Genomic DNA, 17,924 nt, shown 5'->3' on the forward strand with positions numbered 1-17,924 from the left:
TATGTTTTTATCATTTTATATATGAGGAAAGGGTCTCAGGGAGGTTAAGGAATCACCCAAGGCCACACAGCCAGGAAGAGTCCACATTATATGTGGCTCCAAGCCTCGTCTTCACCATGGGGCACAGTCTGATATACTCTGTGCACTTCTCCCGTGACCTGTGCTGTCACCTGATGAGAGCTGCCTGTGGTTCCCCTCCTCAGAGCGCAGGGCGATCCCATGGAAGTCCTAACACGTAGCTGGCATTCATAAATACATGTATCGAAGGAACAGTACCATTCCCAATAGTCCTTCTTTGCCCAAACTCTCTTGGGGGCCAGCTCTCAACCCAGAACAGATCCTAATCGAACCCAAACGTGCTGAGCAGAGCGACTCTAACACGGATGTGGTTCCTGAGCATGTAGCCCGTGCCAGCCGCAGCGGGCGCGCTCCCATAGGGCACTTTGCTGATGACCACGGCGCTTCCGAGGCAGGTATTATCCCGCTTGTATTGAAAGGAGACTCAACTCTGGGACTTATCTGCTCTCACACATCTAGGAAGCAGTGGAGGCAGAATTTGAACCCAGGACTGTGCAGCCAAGCTCTGGGTTCTATGCTGCTGGCCAGTCTGTGACTGTCAACAGAGGGACACGGGTTGGTTTAGTTGATGGTCAGGCAGGCACGGGTATTTGGTGGCAGGTGACTTCAGGAGCAGGCATTTTAGTTGTCGGGGCATTTGTGTTTGCCGCCTTTGATGTCCTTAGGCAAACTCAATACTAAGAAAAGTTAGCAAAGTGGGATCAGATACCAAGGACCCATCCCAGGGCTGCTGTGGAGATGAAATGAGATCAAGTAGCACTCAGAGCCTCCCATGGGTTAAGTACTCAGTAAACGTTACCTGCTGTCACAGTTACGATGATTCCGTCTTAGAGAACCTCAAAACTGAAGAGAGAATCAAGTGAGAGAACGAGGGTGGGGTCCTTTTACACACTGGGAAGCACTAATGGATGAACTGTCATCACATGGGGCTCTGGAGTGAGAAAGTACAGCCACCCCCAGCCCCAGCCCCGGCTCTGCTCTGCGCCTGTCCGCAGAGTCCATCCAGCCCGCAGACCTCGGGCAAGTCCCCTCTTTGAAGTGCAGGATCCCTAGCAATTAGGAGAACAGAGGGTCTCAGCTGCCTCCTAAAGGCATATCAGGGAATCCCAGGATCACTCATGCCTTTAGTGACCCAAGACCTAATTAAACTAGCCAGCCTATGTCCAAATTCAAAGAGATACTGCCCCTTGGACTGGTCCGGAGAAACCCAAGGCTTCTGTACAGTTCAGGTGCTTCCCTTATGGCCTGATGACTGATGGTCTCTGTGGGCACTACTCTCCTTCTGAGGACCCTCACGCGACAGATCCTCTCCAGGCTGAGCAGGACGTTAAAACAAACAGAGTTGCCAAACCAGACATTTCAAATGACAATTTTAATTAAATACAAACAAGGGCAAAAGGCACCATGGCCCATTCAAGTAATTTTGCATAGATGTACAAATACTGTAAACAATTAATAGGTGGACGAGAAGATGATGATCTGTTTTCCATGAACAATCTCCCAAATAAAAGAAAATTCACATTGCCTTGGTTCCCAGACACACACACACACACAGTGGATGGTGTGAGAGGATGGGGGGATGGGTAAGTTTGGGGGCACTTGGCTTTGATTCTGCAGGACCCCTCTTAGCACCTTTCCAGTTGCCATTCCCTTGGAGTTCGTGGGTGTCCAGCAGAGTTGTTATACACGCAGTTAACACAATCACTGACTTGAACTGGTCCCCAATTTAAATATGCAGGCCTTCCCTCCGCTCTGCCAAATACCAAATTTGGACATAGGTAAGGGGAGGTTTTATTCAAAAGGATTATTGCAAGAGATGGCAAGGCAATAGGGCTAAGGGGCGACTGCAATCCCATGAGATCTGTAAGCGTCTCGGAGCTGGGGCAGAAAGGGGTTTTTCTTTTATTGGGAGAAGTAAACAAGGCTAAAGGGAACCCAGGGCAAGCAGGTAGTTCCGACTTGGAGCCCGGTGCCTGGGCTGAAGTTCCCACTGAGACAGGCACGGAGCCAGGCGCTATCTCCCTGAGGTCCCCTGAGGTTTACATTTCAGAGATGGCTCCCAGGCTCGTAAGGAAAACATTTCCCGGGTTGTAAAACTGGCAGAAGGCTATAAATTAGCTTTAAAAAAGATTTATATATATCTCCATCTGAACAAAGCGCTGGTTAACTCACTCTACCAAACCTTAGTTAAGCTCCTCTCCTCCCCATGACTCTGAACCTGGACCCACCCTCAGCCTGAGCCAACATACGGCCCCTCCCGCAAAAGGCTCAGCACAAAGATGTTCCCTGAATGTGCCTTTCTCCCCAAGTTCACTCCTCCCTATAAACTTAAAGGCTTTTCTTCTTTCTGAGCATTCTCCTTACTGCAACAGTCTTCTGCCCCTACACAGCATTCCCTTTCCCCATCTTGCAGCAATCCTTTCAAATAAAGACCCCCCCTTCCTTAAGTCTGGATTCAACTTTGTCACCTCAAAGCAGCACATGGGCACAGGGGGGGAAAGGGGCACTGCATGGCCGGTCTTGCTCCTGGGCAACCACCTGGGCCGGCCAGAGTGGCAACGCCCGGCTTTCTGAACAGAGCCTGGAGTGAAACAGTAAATAGAACCGGCTGCCAAAAGTCTCTATCAAATTTTAAAAATTCAACCATCTTCCAGTTCACAGTACAATTTTATGGGGGTAGAGGTGGTATTAAAATAATGGGGGAGGGGGAACAAGAAAGCAACCACCCAGATCTCTTTGGGTTGTGGTTCCAGGGACAGTGGATTTCAGGTTCAAAAGGCTCAAGCAGCCGAATGGATGTGGCATTTCCCTAGAGCCATCTACCTCCTGGTGTGAGGGAGAAAAGCTGGACAAGCCGCAGGGGCATCGTGAGCTGCGGGAGTGGCGTTAAGGGCGCTTTGTTTTTGCGAGGCTTGTTTTCATCTTTACTTCTGGGACCCAGCACTGAGGCCTGGGACAGGTGCAGTAGCACACTTCAATGGCAGGCTGTCCCCTGACTTAATCGACAGCAAGGCAGGTAGAGATTAGCTATGGGGGGGCAACAGGGCGTGTGTCAGGGAGACGGGGGTGTGAACATCACTACTACCTGAGGGAAGAGAACCCCATTCTCCTGAGATCTTTCTAAATCCACCCCGTGTGTGTCCCCGGGTGCAGATCCTAAATCTCCCACTTGTCTACAAACCCTAGAACATCTACTGAGCACCTGTTTTGTGCAGGGAACTGTAAGAGGGGTCGCGAGTGGTGGCTGGGAGTGAAAGCTCAAGTCTCTTCCTTGCACTGAGGTTTTCAAGAGCACCTTTCTGGGGGTGGGAGACAGTCCCAGAGAACGAACATTCAGCGACAAGTTGTCTGATTTAGCACAGCACCACACAGCCCTCCGTCCATGCTCCAGGGAGGGCAGGAGCCTCTGGAGCAGCATCCCCCCCGCTGCTCCGAGTCCTGTTCCTATGGGAGCAAAGGGCAGTGACCAGAGAGAACACAAGGAAGTAGGGCGTAAACAGTCTGGCTGGCCCCAGCTCAGACTCTGTTCCTTCGCGACTGCTGCTTCTCTAAGGACCTCCAGAGACAGGCTGGCTCTGCTCTGAGGGCAGCGGCCCAGCCTCAGGTTGGTGACCAGGCCTAGGCATAGGCTGGGGTTCCTAGGACGTCTGCTCCCTCGGTCACTGCACCCGCTGTGGTCCCTGGGGACGTTGCTTAGATTTAGGTCAGGGAGTCGGGGGTGGAGGGTTGGGGGGAGAGACACTCACCCTCTGCTGAGGTCATAAAACACAATGGAAAATGAAGCCACGACCCTCACAGCCATGAGCTGAGTCCACTTTGGCCAACACCTTTGAGATCCAATGGAGCCAACCCCTGAGGCAGGACCTTGTCATGCAGGTCACAAGCACCAGATCCCCAGGAAGTCAGGACTTCTGAGGGTCCCCTCTCGCAGCACCACATACTGGGTGGGTCCAAGCGGGAAAGGAGAGATCAGAAGCGTGGGGCATTTGGGAAGCGCAGAGGAGAAAACAAGGGCAACCAAGAATTATCGGGAGCCAGGAGTCGAAACCTTTGGCATTAGGGCTCAGAGGAGGCCTGGTGCTCCCCCTGCTGTCTACACTGCCTACAAATAGTACCTGTCTGAGTCAGAGAGACCCGTGAAGTAAGGGGATGTGGGGACGTGGGAGGGGTGGAGAGGGACTGGATCTGTTCGCATGTGGATGCAGAGCCAGAAGCTGTGACCACAACCAAGCCCCAGGCAGGGATGCAGCAGTGGCTGGTTCGACCCCTCAATCTCAGAGCTACAGAGGATGGGTAAGCGCCCAGCCTCTGCCTAACCTGGGACCTTCGTGGAAGACAGAAGCGATGGAAAGCTCTCATGCACACCCTCCACCACAGGACGAGGGTGGATGGCTTCTCCAAGCTAAGGCCTGGCCTGAGGAGCCAAAGGGCACTTTTCCCAGCCGGGCTCCTCAACTCAGACAGCCCGGGCCACGGGCACCTCTGAGGTGAGGGGCCGGGTGAAGGGAGGGTGGAGGAGAAGCTGCCACTCCTTCTCTCCTGCGTCCCCTCTCCTCCCGGGCTGTATATTGCACAAAACAACACTTGGATGCCACTGGACAGTGGTCCCTCTGGGCCTCCGAGAGGCTGGGGAGGCAATGAGTCAAGAAGGAGATTTTCGAAGATGCGGTAGTTCCAAGAGGAGGGGAGGAGGGGCTCAGAGGCGGCCAGACAGGCCTCTTCAAGATTGTGGGGTTCAGAGTCCTCCGGGAAAGGGAGCAGCCCCTCAGAAAGGTCTAGATTCTTGAGTTGGTCATCCACCCAGGCCTCTGCGATCTGTAGTCAGGAAACTGGGGAAGGAAAGAGAGGGAGGGAGAGAGGCATCAGCCAGCTGCTTGCAGATCGGGGAGCTGTCCTCTGGGTTTTGACAGGTGGGACGGGTGACAGCAGGTCAGCTACAGGAACGGTTTCCCGTGAAAGTCTGTGACATCAACCCCAGATGGTGGTGCCCCACCCCAAGCTGACAAGCCATCTTCCTTCCTCCCCTGAAAGCTGCAGCTCAGTCCACAGGTTTCCCAGGGCCTTCTGGGAACACGGAGTCAGCCAACCTCCTCACCGCCCCTGTGCCCGGACTCCCAGGACTGGCAGCCGGAGAACATGCTGGTTCAGGGGACAGGGAATAGGTGTCATTTGTGCACATCCTACCACAGGCCGGCAGGTGACCTAAGTTAACTGCCTTGACCGTCATAGCAGCCTGAGGGGCTGCTTCTCACTGACTCTTTCCAGGAAAGGAAACAGACTCAGGAGGGTGACTTGCTCAGGGCCACCCGGCTAGTCCGTAGCAGATCCAGGTACGGAGCTGTCATAGCTCGGCTCCTAAGCATCACCTTTCACATGAAACAAAAAAACCTTTCACTCATTTAAGGGACAGTCCTTGGCCTTTGTTCTGGAAGTTCAGCTCTACAGGAAGCATGGACTCAGTCTTTTTTCTCAGCCAGTCTCGGCCCCTGGAGCCCTCTGGCTTCAGCCTTTACCTCAAGGGCTTCCGCAGACTCACCTTCGGGGCAGGTGCTATCAGAAGCTGGGAATGCTGAGAGGCAGTGGCAGTGGGTGGCAGTAAGGCGACATCACCGAGCCTGGAGAGGTTCTTGCGGCCTGGCACCGGGTTAGCTGGGAGTGCCTTCTGAGGAGGACGAGGCCTGGAGATATCCTGGGGAGAAAGCCACAGACTCACTCAGAGCCCAGAGGGGCCTATTCAGAAGAAAATGTTCCCAATATAACTGCAGATCAGAATCAGATGAGAAAAGGGATGTGTTGTACTATACGGTCCCATTTAAAAAGAAACTGCATGCCCGGCCGGGCGTGGCTCAGCGGTTGAGCATCTACCTAGGATCCAGGCGATCGGGGTTTGGTTCCCGGTCCGGGCACATGCCCGGGTTGTGGGCTCCATCAATGACTCTCTCATCATTGATGTTTCTATCTCTCTCTCTCTCTCTCTCTCCTTTCCTCTCTCTGAAATCAATAAAGATATATTTAAAAAAAAAAATTTAAAAAGAAACTGCGCGTATGTGTTTTAATGCTCAGGAAAAAGCCTTTGGAGAGCAAGTTGGCAGAACCTATTAAATTAGCAATAACCATCCTCTGATCTAATCCTTCCACCTCCCAATACCCACGTTAGAGAACTACCTGCACAGGCACACAGAAGTACAATGACAAGGACTGTTTGTGACAGTGAAAGAAACTATAAATAACCATAACCTCCATCAGTAGATAAATTAGTAAATTTAACAGTGACATAGATAGAATGCAACATCTAAAAAGAATGAAACAGGCTGACATGTGCTGATGTGGAAAGATGGTCAAGAGTCACTGCGAGCTGACGTACAAACTACAGGGGAGAGTTCACGTAAAATAGGCCCCATGGCCCTCTCACCCCGTCCCCAACGTAAATACAACTGTGGGGAAGAAAGTCAGGAAGGACACAGACCACAGTGATAACAGAGGTTAGGGATGGGGTGTGAGTACAGAGGGGGGATGCCCAGGGGAACGTGTAATTTTTTCAATGAGAGAATACACATATGTGTATTCCCTGTGCCAATAAAAATACAACTGAAATATGACTAATTGGCCATGGTGGGGCACAATGAACAGGAATTCTTTCCTCTCTGCTTCTGCATCACCTTCTCACTAGGCCTAACCTGACCACCTTATTTAAAATTACAACACCCCGCCCCAATGCGCCTCCGCCCCAACCTACTGCTCAGTGCCTTGGGGTGAGGCCGACACCCTCCTCACTCAACAAGCCTCCAGCGTGGGGGCCTCAGGCACAGTGGCGTGACTGGACTGCTGTCCCCGTCTCTCCGCCAGCACCTCTGTTCTCCCTTCAGCCCGTCTCCATGCGCCACTTTCTCCCCTCTTGCTCCCTTTCTCTCCTTCCCTCTTTTTTTTTCTTTCTTTTTTTTTTTTTAATATATCTTTATTGATTTCAGAGAGAGGAAGGGAGAGGGAGAGAGAGAGTCATTGATCGCCCCCTCCTGCACGCCCCCTCCTGGGGATCGAGCCCACAACCCGGGCATGTGCCCTGATCGGGAATTGAACCGAGATCTCTTGGATCCTAGGTCGATGCTCAACCGCTGAGCCACACCGGGCCAGGCTTCTTCCCTCTGTTATGGGCTGAACTGTGATCCCTTACATCCATACGTTGCAGCCCCAACCCCTAGTGCCTCAGAATGGAACTGTGTTTGGAGACAGGGCCTTTAAATAAGTGATTAAGTTAAAAATGAGGCCCTAATCCAAACTGACTGGGGTCCTTAGAAGAGGAAATTTGGACACAGAGGGAGACATGGGGGCACACATGCATGAAGGAAGGACCGTCTGAGGACACGGGAGAAGCCAAGGAGGAAGGCCTCGGCCAATACGTCTACTGACACCTTGATCTTGGACTTGTAGCCTCCAGATTGTGAGAAAATAAATTTCTGTTGTTTAGGCCACTCAGTCCATGGTGTTTGTTGTGGCCGCCTGGGCAGACTATTGCTCGGACCCTGTTCCCTGTCTCCCTCCCCCACCCCTCCCCTCTCTGCCAGCCCTTCCCCTCCCTTTCCTCCCAGTTTCTCCCATCGGCCTTGCCCCAGATGAGGGGAACACGGGAAAGCAGAAGCTCCACCTTATCAGAGAACCAAACCCAACGCTCTCGGCGCTGCCAAACCGACACTGCCCGTGTCCCAGGGGCCCTCCGAGACCTGGTGCCAACACCAGGCCTTAGGTTCGGAGACAGTGGAGCCCTCTGGACGGTGCCCAAGAAAAGCAGTCCCAGGAGAAAAATAAACAAGTCCCTCACTCCACGGTGGGGTCACACCCAAAATACAGTTTGGCTCGGGAAGGCATGGGGCCCGGCCACTGCCCAGGAAACATCTGCTTCTGTGCTTGGGAACTTCTGCCAGGAGGTACAGTTGGAGCGGTCAGAGCACAGACGCGCTGGTAAACAGGCAGCTGGGCCGCGCTGCTCTGCTCCCAAGGAGCCCTGGCGGTGGGGGTACAGCTTAGAACCCACTCGCACCCCCGGGAGCCTCCTGCGCCTGCCCGGCCCCCAGTGAGCAAGGCAGCACAGTACATCCCTCCTCAGGCTGCCTGACCAGTGGAAGGGACCAACAGGGACAATCTGGTGGGATAATTACTGAGAGGAGAGAAGTACGGGGCCACGGAACTCAAGCTTTGAGGCTCATAGGAGGTTTCCTGGGAGAGGTGACATCTAAGAGGAGACCTGAGGACGAAGAGGAGCTGGGCATCTGAAAGGAAGTATATCAGGCCGAGGAAACAGCGTTTGCAAAGGCCTAGAGAAGAGAAGACCAAGGGGAGCTGGGAGAAGTTAATTTTGGGTGGGATGTGGGTCGTGGCTTGCCATAAAATAGGCCACCCAGGGAGGAGGCAACCCTCGGCAGTTCAGGGGCTTCCCCATACCCTTCCCTCTTCCCCTATAACTACCAGAACGCAGAAAAGGCAGGCAGCTCAGACTCAGCGAGTTCCATCTTCCCAGCTTTGGTCATGCCCATTGCCGGTGGCCTTAAAAGAAATGGCCCCAGCCCAGGGTTTCTGAGCATCCACTTACCTGGGAGAGTATGCAATTTGGTGCAGGGGGCATTGGACGGTTTGGGGGAGGCCTCCTGGGTGACTCCTTCCTCTCTACTTGGGGCCCGGCCCCTGGGGGGTTCCTAGGAGGCCTGATGAGTTGTGCTGGCAATGGCACGGGTGCGGGCCCGCCATGCAGGTGGTCCAGAGGGGGCCGAGGAGGAGGCTGGGGGGGCTTCCGTGGGGTTTCAGGGGTGTTGGCCACCTGTATGCACAAGACAAGGAATGTCTAAGACAAAGGAACCCTCAATGCACTTAAAAACTCAGGGTGCCCTTGTGAGATGACCACAGGTGGAGGGAGAACAGGGTGACTTGTTAAATCTCTGGGATCCCAGAGGTCAGATGCAACCTTTAAAGTCACTAGGGGTTTTTATTATCATTTTCACAGACCACAGAGGCTCTTAGGAAAATCCAGTAGGGTCCTGATGATAAAAAGTAGCAAAGTTCAAGGTGCAAAGCCCTTACCTTGCGCTTGCCCTGGGGGGTCTGTAACTTGAATGTTGGGTTGGCATGGCCAGTTCCACTGCTCTGAGACACCCTGAAGGGACAACTAATAACAAGGAATCGGGGAGGAAAAGGGGGTGATCACCAAGGGTCAGTGCCTGAGTTCCCTCTGACCCAAGCACAGCCAGTAAAGAGCTAATCTTCCCTAGTCTGCTCTGGAGGAAGTGGAATTGGTCCCCCGAACCCCAGCTCCCCAGGTATGCAGCCACTGGAGACTCCCAGGGAAAAAGAGCTGGGCTTAACCAGAGCAGAGTTTTCCTCAGCACCTTCTCTTCATCCGTTTAAGACCTTTCTTCCCCAAGGAGACCCAAGGATGTCATCAGCCGTCAACTAATCCCCCTTAGGCATCGATTCAGAAGGACCTGGGATGTCAAATCCCCTCCAGGACAAGTGTAATTTCATATGGAACTTGGAGACTAGACATCTTCAACATCCCAAAGAACAAACAGCTTAAAAATAAACTTAGTCTTTGTCTTGAGTTGATGTCCTGCCACCCCTGTGAGTGTCTTGGACTAGTTATTCTTTCTCTGTTACCTCAGTTTCCTGCTCTTTAAAATGGGAAGCAAATCAATTAAAGGGTGGAAAGTAGAGTTCTTCAACTTGAATTGGTTGGGGCGATTCTGCTGAGAAGGATCCTAAGTGATGACCAGGCTCAGCAGAGAATACTCTTAGCAAGATCAACTGGTAATATCTGCCACGGTTGGAGCGTGGTCGAGGGGAGAGGGTGGCGTGCACCTTGCATTGGCCTTCCCTGAATCAGACCCACCACCACCCGCCTTTCCACCCGGTACTGCTGACAGAAAGCTCTATGATCCGCTATGGTCCCATAGTCCTCCAGGGCAATGGTCCCATAGTCCTCCAGGGCAATGGTCCCATAGTCCTCCAGGGCAATGGTCCCATAGTCCGCCAGGGCAATGGTCCCATAGTCCTCCAGGGCAATGGTCCCATAGTCCGCCAGGGCAATGGTCCCATAGTCCTCCAGGGCAATGGTCCCATAGTCCTCCAGGGCAATGGTCCCATAGTCCTCCAGGGCAATGGTCCCATAGTCCGCCAGGGCAATGGTCCCATAGTCCTCCAGGGCACCCCCTGTTACCTGAACTGCTGCCTCAACTTGGAGGGAAGGGCGAAGGGCTTGAGCTGGCCCAGCCGGCCGTTGTCCTGTCTGCAGCAGTAGTACATCAGCACGAGCACCGCCAGCACAAAGAGGGTGGAGCACACTCCGGCCAGCACGGGGCCTGCGCCTGCAGAACAGAGCCCCGGTGAGAGACGGAGACGCTGCCTGGGCCACCACAGTGGGCTCCAAACAGCACGTCCTAATTCTTCTTCAGATATCTGACCCACATTTAATGTGTATTACTTAACTTAAAAATTACAATAAAGATATCTTTTAAAAAGCCTGGAAGCCAAAGGGCTAGAATCCTTGAGATTTCCAGTAAAAAAAAAATCTGTAAATTTTTCTAAGTGTCTGGTTCTCCATTTTAAGCTTTGCTTACCCAAGAGGATCTAAACCACTAGAATGTGCCCCAGGTTCAAGATCATGTTTAAGTGGCTGAGGAGGACTGGCTGCCACCCCACTCCACCAGCAAAAGGATGAGATCATTCAGTAACCGACGGCCTGTCTTAATGTGTCTCTCTCTAAGGGGGTTCACTCTCTTCAGTAGAAAGGACAGAGGAAGAGCAACTGAGCTGAGCCCCACACTGAGCTGTCAGCCTCTGCGGCCCCACTCGGACCCTCTTTTCTTGTTCCCTCATCTACAAAATCGGGACCATGAAGCTGATGCATTATCCCTCTGCAACATGCCACCTGCCCCGATGGTGCCAACACCTCATCACAAAGGTGGGCAGAAGCCCCAAGCAGGCCAGGCACTCACCCTCGGGGGGCATGGGCCCGCTGTCGAAGCTGCCCCCGTGGCCCGGCGAGTCGCAGTAGGGCGGGGCCCAGCCCGGGAAGCAGTGGCAGTTCTGGTTGTTGTTGCAGACCTGAAGTGAGGGCAGGGCAGAGGTGTCAGCACCCTGGAGAGCTCCGGCCTCCCGCGGGGCCTGCACCCAGCACACCAGCAGGAGTCCAGAACCCGGGGCACACGTACCCCGTGGCCATTGCACTTCCTCCTGCAGTCTTCTGTTTCAAAGAACGAGGTGTTCCTGCACTGCCCCTCGAAGCAAATCTGCAGTGAGGAGGAAAACAAACCGTCAGCACAGCCAAAGGGACGCTCACTGCTTAACAATCAGAACAACCGGGACTCAAAAATACAGGCCACTTCAGGTTATTTATCACAGTGAAAATCTGAAAACCAAAAAAGCCAGCGACTGGACAGTAGTTAACTAAATTCCACCACTGCTTTTGTAATTGGTGAGAAAACAAATATATTGTCAAAACATTATATGTAATAACATAATAAATGTATTATTACATCCCATGTTATTATATGTTGGTTACATGTTACTTAATTGTATATTAATATGCACTAATTTTAATATTAAACTTGAAAATAACACGATGGTGACAGCGGTCTACTCTGTGCCAGGTGCTATGCCAAGTGCTTTATATGTTTTTTTAAGTAATTTGCCTCTCATAGTTAACTCTGAGATGGGTACCACTATTTCCCCCAGGCTGCCCTGGCTCTTTGTCTTGTCCATCTCTTGATCCATATGATATATGATGTTAGTGATGAAGACAAAAGTGATGACGGTAAGAGCTAGACCGTCGAGGCGCAGAGATACTGGGCCAGCTGGGATCTGAGCCCAGGCATCCTCCCTCCAGAGCTCACGCTCCTCGGTCACCACCCTCTGCAGCCCAGTCCCTGAGTGAAGCCGGAGGAAGGAACTCACATGGTTGTAGCCACACTTGGTCCCGGTCATCACGAGGCCTGGGTCCAGCATGTCACCCTCCTCCTCGGGACTTCGGTAGACGTGGGTGCCCCGACATCGGATCTCCCTCCCGTTTATGATGATGGTGGTGTCGATGGGCACCGCGTTGGACTCCAGGGGCTGGGCCTCAGAGCTCTGACACTGGATCTTCCCACATTTGGCATCTCTGGGCCCAAGAGAGAGGGAGAGAAGGAGGTGGAGTCAGAGGCAGGGGAAGAGCTGGGGCACGGAAGAGCTAGTTGTTCTTGACCAGGGCAGCAGGCATTCAAGCCTGGGGAAGGGGCAAAGGGGCAACGGGGCAATGGGCATGCTCTAGGGACCCAACAGAGACCTCCCCCCACCACGGACTTAGACAAAGGGAAGGAAATAGAGTCCTTGTCCCCAAGCAGGTCCAGGCCAGAGGGCTGGCCTTTGGAAGGCCTCCTTACTGCAAGGAGAGTGGCTGGAACTGAGAAACCTGCCCCTCATCACCTCGCACCCCAGGCGCTGCAGCCAGAAGCCTGCTGTCCCCCCAGACTCCCCTTCCTCCCTCCCTCACTCTTGGGTTCAAGCAACTTTTAGGCCCTGCCGGTCCCCCCTCTCTTTAGTGACCCTAATTCACATCCATCTCTCTTATCTGGACACCAGGACACTGATTTCTCTACCTCCTGTCTTGCCCCATCGCAAGCTAATTTCCAAACTGCTCTCACACCAAAGTCCACACTCTCTCAGCCATGCCACCCAAGACTTCGGTGGTCTGGTCCCTGCTTCCCTATCCAGCCTCACGTCTAAGCAGCCCCTTCTCCACCACACCTCAACATTATACTTTATATCGAATTGTTATCAGTTCTCCTGACCCCAAGTTTTTCTCTTCTCGCCCCTCTGTCTGAGACACTCCCCCACATACCAGCACCATTCCCCACCCTATTCAACTAGACAATTTGTCCAGATCTCAAGTGAGGCATAACTTCCTTTGGGAAACCATCTCCACCCACTAAGACCATGTCCATTATCAACACGACGTTGTTAACTGAAAGTTCCATATACTCAGCATAGTGTCTGGCACGTGGTAAACCCTCGATAGAGAGTGGACAGGGTAGATGGTTGGCTGGAATGAATGAATGAATGAATGAATGAGCTAATGAATGAATGGGGTATTCAGATGAGGGTATACTGAGCACCCTGCAGAAATGATGCAAGCAGACTGACTCCCTGCCTCACTGTAAGAAGGTCCCCAAAGGAAGGCTGATCAGCTTTCTGGGAAGCATTGCCATCCCACACCCTCCGACTTCTGTCGGGATGAATGGGGCATGGTCCAACAACGGTCCTGGAGGGGGTGACTGGCGCCGAATGATTTATTTAAAGGCCCAGCTCTGGGGCCAGCTGAGCTGGCTGGGAGTGAGAAGTGAGGAGGGCACAGCAGGAATTGCTCTGTTACCCCTCATCTCACGGGGTCGGCCCTACGGTCATCACCTCATGTCGCACTTCTTGTGCTTCCCATTCATGTCCTTCCCACAGTTTCCATAGATGTCCCCTGCCACGTTCACCTTCTCGAAGCAGAGATCGGGAGCAGGCCGGGCTCCTGAGTGGGCAAGAAACACTTATCAGTACACTAGCCAACTTGAGTAGAAGTCAGAAGTCTCCAAAGGGCAAAGCTAGTCCTTGGTAAAGCGTCAAGGTTCAGAAAGCATTTTGGGAGAGGATCCTTGGCCTTTTCTTCCTGTACCTCTATCAGGTCATTCCATTCCTACCCACAGAAAAGCTTTTACATCTGTTCTTTATACTTTACTGAGGCTTTCTACCTGTGGGTTTGTATGTTAAGCCTTCTCTCTAATAAAGAAGCCCTGTCCTTTTTGGGGATTTTTAAAAATAAGTAATACATGTGCAAAATTTTAAAGAAATAAACTATGTCTTGGGAATTTTTCTAATTAGCCATTCCAGTTCTTACTTCCCTACAACCTGGAGAAGGAATCACAATTAACAATATATCTTCTACAGATAACTCTGTATCTTCCAGATACAATTCTTCTGTATCTTTTAGAGATAATGTATCTAATAAAGAACGAGAGCATATTCTATTCACTGCTCTGCATCTTGCACTGTTCACTTAACTCATTGTGGGAGATGATTTTATTCAGTACACACTGAGCTGCCCTCTTTTGTTCAGCTGCATCGTGGTCCACTGTACGGATGCACCAGAATTCATTTCATTGGTCCCTATGCAGGATGTACAGGTTGTTGTTGCTATCACTAACAATGCTGCAATGATTATCGTTGTGAATGCATCTTCACATACATGTTCCAGTGCAGTGGAAGATACATTCCTAAGTAGTAGAATGCATGCATCCAATGACTAGTGCGTTTAAAATTTTCGTATCTCCAAGTTACTCTCCACAGGGGTTGTACCTATCTGATTCCCTGCACCCTCCACATCACTATATTATTATTGCTCTTGTGGTCGTTACAGTATTATTATTATTATTACTACTGCATTACATAAACTCTTCAGTCTGCCAATCTGATATATGAACAATCCCGTCCTACAGTAATAACTTGCTTTCATGTACTATGAGTAGGGGTAAACATCCTCTCATAGCTAAGGGCCACTTGCATTTCCTTTTCTATCTCCATCCTGGCCCACTGTTCTTCTGGATTACTCTTATCCATTTACCCACTCTGAGAACTTACAGCATGGAGGGACTGGGAGGAACACAGTCCACTGCCTCTCCCTGAAAGTCTACCCTGACCCAAGGGTAGCATCTGGAGATGCTGTTTTGAAGCCAAGGTTCTATGCTCAGCAGAGGTGGGGCAAGAGGAGGGCTGTTAGCACTGGCTCACTTACCAGGACCCCACAGCTGCTGGCACTGCCCCTGGTAGGTGAGGCACATGCCGTTGTAGCAGTAGGCCTGGCCACCCTCACAGGGGGTGCCGTCCATCTGGTAGAAGTTGGTGGGACAGTGGGGAGACTTGCCCGTGCAGAACTCAGGGAGGTCGCACTGCCGTGCCTGCTGGCGGCACAGTGTGCCAGGGGCCTGCAGCTGAGCCGAGCAAAAGAGGAAAACATCAATCTCCTCTCGCCCCCAAGCCTCCCAGGGAGGGCTCGTGAGCATCGCTTGTGCGGAACAGAATTCCCATTGCCGATATTTCACGTGACCTCATTGGTTCAAACCATCATTAACCTTCTAATATGAACCGTGACTTAGAGTTTTCCAGGTGTTTTCACAAATGTGAACTCACTTCCTCCCATAAGAAGTAGGGAAGAAATAATATTTATGCAACAGTTTACAGCTGACTAAGCACTTCAGTAGTAACAGCTACTCGTATGGAGCTCCCGCCTAAGTGCCCAATACAAATATTACTTCATTTAGTTTCCATGATAGTTTTATGTAATGATTACCCCTAGTTTACAGACATGAGGCAGAAGGGGTTAAGGAATGTATCCAAATACATTTACTCATGGTGAGTAAATGGCAAAAAAAAACACAGGCCCACTAATACACACACACACACACACACACACACACACACGTGCATATATTATAAACTCACACATGCAAATATACAGGCCCATTCACACATACACATCCAGATTATGTATATACACATTTCCCCCAAACATCTACATGTACACGCACGTGTGCTCATTACGTGTTCCCGGCTCCATGTTTCTGAACCTGAGGCCCTCTCTCCCCCAAGGCGGAGGCTGCATCCGGTGCACCACCCCGACAGCAGTTCTGTCAGGTCAGAGCCCTGGGCACAGGAAAGGGCCACTTACCTTACAGTGGTGACAGCAGGCGCCGTGGGCACACTCCGCCCCTTCTCTCAGGGTGCAGTTAGAGGCGTTGCAGCAGGGGTTGTCACATTCCTGGGGGGGCAGTGGGAGTGGGCGTGAGCCTCTGGGGCAGCAGGGAGACAGGAGTCTGGGCAGGGGCAGGGCTTCACCCACCTCTCCCATCTCCCCACCCCTGCCCCACATGCCCCCTGGAGCCTGGGCTCCCTAGGAAGCCTTTACCAAAAAAATCACTAATCGCTAAGGTAATATGTATTTATTGTGGGGGGGGGGGGATATATATATACACACACACACACACACACACACACACACAATCAACAGTAACAACACAACTGAGACACAACTCCATTTGGTGTGTGGATATTTTTCGAGGCATTGTCCTACACACATAGACATACCCTTAGGTTACAAAATCACAGCATCCAAACTGCTTTTCCACATAATATAAATATGCACACATCTCTTTGTAATCATGTATCCTTCCAAAACATGATTTTCAGGATAGCATCACACTATATGGAAATGCTGATTTTTCTTGTCCCCAGTAGAAGACCCCAAGACTGTCTTCTAAGCTGCCCTCCCTGCCACCCCACCCCAGTCCCACAAAAAGAGGCCATCGGGAGCAAGGGCATCCACAGCCACACTGCTCACAGTCAGGTCAGTTCCTGGCCTGCGTCCTCAGGCTTCTCTCACCATCTGCTGCTCTTCCCCCGCCCTCGCTGGCCCCGGCCTTTCAGGGACAGGTCTCTAGGGCTTCCACGCTCTCCTCCCTTCCTGCCCTGCTGGTCCTGATTTGCTGACATACAGCTTGAGCTTTAAAAGGATCATAAGATGGCCAGTGCCTCTGAGTGTCCTTATAACACTCCAACTACAGTCGCAGGCCTATCCACAAACTTTTCTGGACAATGTGCCGGTCTCCGTGCGTAGGACCATCACAGCCTGTGAGGCAAGATGATTCCCATTTCACAGAAGGGAGACTGCGGCTCACACAAGTGCAACGGGTGGTCAAGGCACACACCTGCAGGCGTTGGAGCGGAATTCAAGCCATGTCTGCCCGGGGCCCACTCCAGGCTTATTAACCATAGCACTCCATGTCATAACCATAACTGTCCGGGTGCAGCATATTGGAGAGACACGTGCCACTGCCTGACTGTAGATACTCAGCCACCCTCTTCCTAAGAGAAGGAATGAGAACACTTCCCTTCCATTAACCTCTCATCACCGTGCGCTCCAGGCAGATCATGTCCCTGCCCTTCTAACCTATCATGTCTCTTCCCACCTCAAGGCACGGTTCCTCCCCGATCGGAAACGTGCCTTTTCTCTTTGCGCTCCTCACGAACTCCTAATAGGCTTCAGGTGTGGGGTCCGAGGTCGCACCCCACCCAGGCAGGGCAGCTCCCCTCACACTACATATACTCATGCATCTGGTCACTGGCCCTCCTAGCATCTACCAGGGGTTGTATTTGGATACCTTTGCAACTACTAGGTCAACGTGTGTTTCCCCCACTACCCTGCATGCTCCACAAGGACAGGGATCACATATATCTCCGCTGTGCTTATCCTGGCCCTTCACCCAACATAGTACCCCACACTCAGTAAATACTTGTGGAGTATAAGCCAACTGGCTGAGGCCACTCGGGGGCTGCTCCTCAAGCCCACCTCCTTTCTGAAGGGTCGGGGCTGATCGCTCTGAACTCATGGTGGTGGGGGTGGCAGAGCCTTTAACTAGGTCTTGTTATAATAGTTACATGCTGACGGTGAAAAAAAAAATCAAACCACAGAGGTTATAAAATCAAATAGTCTTTTCCCACATATACAGACCCTAAATCTCACCCCCATAGTTAACTGTTACTCATGTTTTCTCCCCCAAATTGCTTTCATATGTCAATGTACATATTTTCAACCTTCAAAAATAGAGATGAAACTACCCAGTTCCGCTTTTGCAAAACAACACACATCCGTTAGAAGTGACACAGCTACTCTGCAGGCCCACCAAGCTGATCTTGAGATCAAAACAGCTTGCTGCTCTCCTTCCTCACAGCAGCGCTTCTCAGACTTGCCTGTACTTTCTGCTTCCCCTTTCAATCATCTCTCCTCC

The 17,924-nt window shown here is 51.8% G+C and overlaps 1 protein-coding gene across 2 annotated transcripts in view; it reads right to left on the minus strand.

The window, feature by feature from the left end:
• Window positions 1-1,437: 1,437 nt before the first annotated feature.
• ADAM19 (ADAM metallopeptidase domain 19) overlaps window positions 1,438-17,924 on the minus strand; it is a 74,952-nt gene continuing 58,465 nt past the window's right edge. The window contains exons 13-23 of one of the 2 annotated variants that reach the window (XM_081136243.1): window positions 15,809-15,898; window positions 14,876-15,071; window positions 13,507-13,615; window positions 12,016-12,220; window positions 11,274-11,351; window positions 11,058-11,166; window positions 10,280-10,427; window positions 9,148-9,232; window positions 8,663-8,887; window positions 5,615-5,767; window positions 1,438-4,907 (exon numbers count right to left, since the gene is read on the minus strand). In XM_081136243.1, coding sequence (XP_080992369.1) covers window positions 4,854-4,907; window positions 5,615-5,767; window positions 8,663-8,887; window positions 9,148-9,232; window positions 10,280-10,427; window positions 11,058-11,166; window positions 11,274-11,351; window positions 12,016-12,220; window positions 13,507-13,615; window positions 14,876-15,071; window positions 15,809-15,898 — 1,452 coding nt within the window. In that variant the 3' untranslated portion in view covers window positions 1,438-4,853. The remainder of the gene's footprint in view (window positions 4,908-5,614; window positions 5,768-8,662; window positions 8,888-9,147; window positions 9,233-10,279; window positions 10,428-11,057; window positions 11,167-11,273; window positions 11,352-12,015; window positions 12,221-13,506; window positions 13,616-14,875; window positions 15,072-15,808; window positions 15,899-17,924) is intronic. The other variant, XR_013998752.1, reaches the window with a different exon arrangement.

This window comes from Miniopterus schreibersii, assembly GCF_964146895.1.
Source record: "Miniopterus schreibersii genome assembly, chromosome: 4".
Lineage (NCBI taxonomy): Eukaryota > Metazoa > Chordata > Mammalia > Chiroptera > Miniopteridae > Miniopterus > Miniopterus schreibersii.